Source organism: Homalodisca vitripennis, chromosome 8 (genome assembly GCF_021130785.1).
Source record: "Homalodisca vitripennis isolate AUS2020 chromosome 8, UT_GWSS_2.1, whole genome shotgun sequence".
Classification (NCBI taxonomy): domain Eukaryota; kingdom Metazoa; phylum Arthropoda; class Insecta; order Hemiptera; family Cicadellidae; genus Homalodisca; species Homalodisca vitripennis.
Genome location: NC_060214.1, coordinates 39,985,230 through 39,991,711, shown reverse-complemented (window position 1 = coordinate 39,991,711; position 6,482 = coordinate 39,985,230). Strand labels below are relative to the sequence as shown.

General features: G+C 34.7%; 2 protein-coding genes across 2 annotated transcripts; both read right to left on the bottom strand.

The window, feature by feature from the left end:
• Window positions 1-5,169: 5,169 nt before the first annotated feature.
• On the bottom strand, window positions 5,170-6,135 carry LOC124367585 (protein YIPF3-like). The gene has a single exon (XM_046824539.1). The coding sequence runs from the start codon at window positions 6,133-6,135 to the stop codon at window positions 5,455-5,457; it is 681 nt and encodes a 226-aa protein (XP_046680495.1). The 3' UTR covers window positions 5,170-5,454.
• Window positions 6,136-6,220: 85 nt separating this feature from the next.
• Window positions 6,221-6,478, bottom strand: LOC124367587 (protein NCBP2AS2 homolog). The gene has a single exon (XM_046824543.1). The coding sequence runs from the start codon at window positions 6,476-6,478 to the stop codon at window positions 6,221-6,223; it is 258 nt and encodes an 85-aa protein (XP_046680499.1).
• Window positions 6,479-6,482: the final 4 nt, after the last annotated feature.

Here is a 6,482-nt window from a genome sequence, read left to right as displayed (position 1 = left end):
ACTATTTGATATACTCCTTTAACAGTCCTAATTAAGCGCCCATTTGTTTTTTCATCAGAAGTATTTTGCAGTTCGGCACTGCTCCAACAACAATAGCATCAAATTTATCGTGTTAAATTAAGCAGCAATATATTATACAAAAGGTTTTTTTTTAATATGACAAGTGCCTTAATATTGGTGGCAATTATGTAGAAAAGTAAATCAAAGTTTTCCTTTAATATGTGGGCTTTCATATCAAAATAAAATTGTTACAAAAAATCTACTTGTTTTTCGTTTTATATTTCAAAAAGATACTTATTAAAAAAAAAACATCTTACATAGATCATTTAGTGGCCTACACATTATAACAAAACACAGGCATTTCCTAAATGTGTACATCTTACATAATTATTTTTCACCAGTTATTCTTCATAATATTTCTATAATAATATGGTTCGGAAGCCAACTTTAACTCGTAGGTTGTATAGAGAGTTCTTAGCCCTAATTTCACCTGGTGAAATAAAACATTCTTTACCTTTTTCGTTATAGGCCTTTGAAGAAAATGCCAATCGTTAGACGACTTGGAGAGATTGGCATTTTTATGAACTACTCTTAACATCTTCATATATACAAATAAAAAAATTACAATTCTAGAGAAAACCTAGTAATTTAATTTCAACATAAAAAGTCACTGAAGAATACATATTATATACAAGTTTTATCAAAGGTTGTTTTATTGCGACATTTTTAAGTCATTAAATAATTTGCTGAAAAATTATGAAAGAAATAATTATAAAATGTAATGGACTAAAGGAAGGCACTTTTAATTTCTGAGCTGAACTTTGAGTCATAGGTATATAAAAGTCATTAAATAACATGCTGAAAATATTATGAAAGAAATAATTTTAAAATGTACTTTTTAATAAACCTATAACTCAATATTCAGCTTAGAACGTTAAAGTGTCTTCCTTTAGTATCAAAATATATGTGATATAATATAGGTGAATTTACATGGGTTATTCAGAAAGTAGATTACATTTCACTCTGTAGTCGCTAGGGGCCATTTTGATGTCGGAGCATTTCTCCTTTCAATGGGCTATCCAGCCATGCTAGTAAGAGGTTACTGTCACTCCTTGTTGTTTTACAATATCATTTTTAAAATGTGCGGCTCAATAGAACATCCCGAGAGTTGTGAAATTCAGTCAGTAATACTGTTTTTGTTGGCACAATAAACCAATTGAGATTTATCGCCAACCCTGTGACGTTTATGGGAAACCTGTGATTACTGAAGATGGGAGTGCATTAGGTTTAAAATGGCTGAGTGCATGATGATTAACGAAGTGGATGACCAAGCATTGTGACTGATGAAATTTTCTTGAAGTCAAAACTCTTTATTTTTATTATCGACTTAAAAGTCGATAGGACTAAAGAAGACCGCCAATTCACAATAACAGAATTCTCACTTAGTTTTCCTCTCATTTCAAGGAGTTTGCTACACAAAATATTGTTAAGTAGAAGTTAGGTTACCATACATTTTGTTTAAGATAGGTACCAACCATACATGGCAAATCACAAATCAGACTCGAGAAGTTCTGTATGCTTTTAAGTGGGAGGTGTTTCCACACCAGCCTAACAGTCCGGACCTTGCACTCAGCAACTATCACGTGTTTCCAAACACACCTGACCATTGGACCTGGCTTGCAATGCAGTGCTTTGATGACGATGTGGAACTGCGTAAGGATGTGACTACCTGGTTGAAGTCTCAGGTGGCAGAATTTGATAACACTGGAATTTCAAAACTAGTTCACCGCTATGATGAGTACCTAAATTTGTATTATTATGTTGAAAAATTCTTCCGGGGAGACATGACATCAGATTAGTGCCCTAATTCTTCCTCATGGATCTCGATAGGAGGTAGCCCCTACCCCCTAATCTTACCCATCCTATCACTCTGGAAGCAACGCTAATAGGACTAAGTGCAAATTATAAGCTTCTTGCCATAAGAGAAAAATTGTACTTTAGTGTCAATTTTAAATGTATATAATACAAATTTCTTCTTGTACTTTGGTTATATCAAAATGTAATCTACTTTCTGGATAGCCATTGTATGACCACACTAATTAGTAACTGTAAAAATGTTTGTTTGTTTGTGTTATGTATTACTTACTGGGCTTTTGTCTAATACACGTTAATATTGCATTAAAAACATTATTTCTTCAGCACAATAATTATCTATGCACATCTATATATATAAAAATGAATGTTTGTATGTTTGTCCTTTATGGAATCGTGAACTATTGGACCGATCATGATGAAAATTTGTACGTATATGTATTTTTCCACGGAGAAGGTTTATAAGCTATGCCCATCCCTTTCCCGATTCAGGATTCCGCCCCACTGGTTACAGAAATACCCATAAGAAATGCATTGCAGCAAAACATATGTTAACGTCTTTTCAAATTTTTAATCAGCTGTTCTTTGTAAACATATATTACACTTATAGTTTTAAAGCATAGAGTAAGCTTAAGAGAAACGACAAATTTTGTTTAAACTGTTTTTGCAATCACTGTTAAACATAGACTTTACTATCCAGATAATACAATTCAAATTTGACGTAAAAATTCACCTTTAACTGCAATATTTATTTAATATAAACCATGCTCATGCTTGATCAGAAGAGTAATGCAGATATCATAATTACTATCTTACGTTGGCTACAAATATAAAGAATGTTATAAAATCAACCTTAGTTGTTTTTTTTGACAGAAGTATGGTTCTCAAAACTCCGTGTGTACATATTCTCTCGATCGAGACAACAAAGCAAGCTCAATCGTGGCATCGGAGATATAACTAATTTAATCTAAAATTTATTATAGTAAAAAAAAAAAATTACTAAGTAATATAAGGACTTCGGTTCTTAAGATTTGCGTGCGAAGCCGTGGGTAACAGCTAGATAGAGGCAGGAATATGGTACGTACCTTCATAATACGCCCAAGAGGCTCACGATGGAACGACTATCAATTATCTCAGCAATGTTTAGAATGTGATAGAAAAAGAATAAGTGAATATAGTGTACTGTTTTCAACGGGAAATTGCGTGCGAAGCCGCGGGCAACTTTTGCAAAAAATTATTGAAATGCGCAGCAAAGCGCGCCGGGCCCGCTAGTTGACTAATAAATAAATCAAGTCTCACAGTATAGAGAAGTACATCATGACTACACCAGACATGCTGTTGGTACAACCTGTCAGCACATTATATCTCACTGAATGGCAGAAAGCCGTCTCATATGTATTAATTCAAAATGAGGAATAACTTAAGATAACACAATAATTATATTGAGATTCTGTTGCTCTTTTGGTATTAATCATGATATATTATTATTACACTTTTGAAAATAAAACAAACTAAAATGTTTGCTATTTTCAAGACCAAGTGTCAAATAAGGACCAGTTACAGTTGGCCAGGAAAATGTCACCAAACTTGACTTTATGTTTGAAGCTGCTTCTGTGGTATGTGAATTATGAAGCTCATCTTGGATAACTTCAAGGGTGTGTCAGAAGAGTTTTGCTGCCACTGTCCCTGTTTAGACACCACTCCCAATTTGATCCATCTTGCCATTCACCACCACTCAATGTGAGTTATATATGAACCCTTCTAGTTCATCTAAGAGATTTTTTGTCAGAGGAAAACACTCATGCACTGTTGGTGCTCACAGTAGTGAATCAAACTAAAATACCCATTCGGTCAGGGATTGCTGCTTTTTGGGACCGCTTTCTGCACAACTTCAAGAGGATGCTTTCTAAATCCCCTACTGTGATTTGTACGGACGATAGAATGAGACTAATAGGTCTGTCTCCTTACTTCTTTCCACTTTCTTGCAGGAGAAGCTATGGTTTTAACCTTTATGGTCAGTTTCCCTAAGGGCACCCTGAGCTTCCAAATTTTGAATAGGTAAGTTCAGAAATCATAACTACCGGCCTTGATTATAAATCATTCTGAGAAGATAAATCATCCCTACTGCATGGGTGTGAACAGCTGGTGTACGGTTCTCATACCTGCCACCAGTGTCGCAACCATTGCTTCATCCGTCAGCCTCTCGCGCTAATGCTCGGGCATGTCGGTGGTAGTAGCATCGTCAAGATATAAAATAGAACTTAATATTATTGTCAGTCATGAAACATTGTCAAAGTCAAAAGTTTAATTAATTAAGTATAATGTTATACAATTAAATATATACAATGTTATTATAATTTATCATAAAAGTCATAAAAATAAAATGTTTAAAGTTTATGTATTTATATTCATAATGTTATTAAATTATTGTATCACATAGATAATCTTCAATTCAGTAATAATTGTTTCTTTTAACATATCTGAAACTTTTATTTTAAAGTCATTGCCTTTTTGTATTGATTTAAATCTAGTATGCAACTTATTGTATAATTTTCTTCAAAATATTGGTGAACGCTCAAACAAAAAAAGTCTATGAATTGGAAAGTGCAACATATATCTATTTCTTGTATTGTAATTATGATTATAGTAATTTGCAAAAAAAGAGCTCGAAATTCTGCCTTACAAACAATAAGCATCTCAGCATATAAACCGATGGACAGGTTAACAGATTTAAGTCTTTAAATATTCCTTTACATGAAGTTCTTCTTTTGGAAAATGTTATAATCCTTAAATATTTCTTTTGGATTTTGAAAATGTCTGTCAGCCTACCAGAACTTCCCAAACTTCAATCCCATATTGCATTACTGTAGTAAACTTAGCATGATAAATCATAAGTTTTGTTTTTAAGTCAACATTTTTTAAGATTGCCATCTGGAAACAAGTAGAGTTAAGCTTTCTTCCCAAAATTTGAAAAGATTCAGTCCATTTTAGATTTGAGTCTATGTGGATTCCTAAAAATCTTCTCAAAAGGGTTCATAATCAAGGCTACCAGTAAAAGACTGGGTTACGTATTTCCATGTTTCCTTTCTGGTAAGTTTAAATTAAAATGGCTGTCGGTGACATCTTCGGGGCTTGTTGTCATCACGTGAACTCTCTTGTTTCAAAATCAATGAAATATACAGTTTACATAAAACTGCAGTAGTAATATCATTCAACAAGCCTATACACACCTACCATTTAGACTACATACTAACAACAAAAAGGCTAATTTAGGTTATGGAATAAATTGAGACATTGTAACCCCATGTAAGGCACACTCCCTACAAAACATTTATTCACAATACATTTAACAATGCAGTATTTGGAGCAAATATTCAAGTTTCAAAAACAATAATGAAATTAATTCACACATATTTCTACAAATACTATAATTCTAATTCCATCCAGTAAATTGATTCTTAGGAAAGTGATATTAAGAAAATTTTTAATTCCTATGTTACACACTAAAGAAAAACATTCTAAAATAATTTGAAAACTAAATGATTAATTCACAAAATAAGCTTCAGTAACTGTGCTAAATATTTATAACCTCTGCCTCACTACTGGCCCAGAGCCATAGACGAATGTCGAGTGCATGTAGGCAAAGTGTACAAACACAGCAAACATCACATGTGCAGTTGTGGCAACACTGCATATAAGCAGCCGGGATGCTGGACGAGGTATCGACGCCAGCAACACCAACGCGATACGCAGCCCACTCAACCCTCCAAAGATGAGAAGGTTAACAAAAAACACAGTGTTGCTTCGCTCGTGGTCGAACAACTGGGAAACGGCAAGGGTGAGAATGTGCCCGTACAGGCCGTAGCCGAGCAATGCCGCTATTTCTGTAAAGCCTAATGCAGCTCGACCTAGCTTGGCCAGGAAAAATGTGATCAGAGGCAGGGACGCACAATAATACAGCAGAACTTCAGTCGGAGAGACATTCAAAGCAGCGGACTGCACCTTGTACGCATGGCCGTAATGCAAGATACCGGCCAGAGTCAGGATTGCGAGGCATGGTCCTACAAAGTCGACATATACACGTCTAGAACTATCGCCCAGTATGGGTGGTGTGAACGCTAAAGCGATCCTTTTCGGCAGAACGTGAGGAGGTACAGTGAAGTAGTTGACAATGCAACCTATTGAACTATTTGGATATCTTTTTTTCCCACTATAATCGTCTGACCAGTGGTTATCAATAAATATTACAGAGTGATTCTTCATATTGTTCTAAACAGTAAGTAAACCTAGTGAACACTTATATTACACTTTTATAAAAATAATTACTGAACAACGTTCGTTCTAATCATCACTTTTTTGCCTGCTTCTCTAAATCCTCTTTTATTTGCTTCAAGTGGTTTTCAAGTCTCGCAGCGAGGTTTCTCATATTAGATAAATTCACGTCATTCAGTTTCCCAGAGGCTATTTCACTCTCCACAATACTTTTCGAACGGTTGAATAAGTAGACAACAAATCGTGCAGCTCTCCTGATGGGGTATGACTCGGCCAGTCTGTTCACAACTTGTTCGTTGTTGGCGAGATATCGCAGGATAAAACGCAACACCATCTCC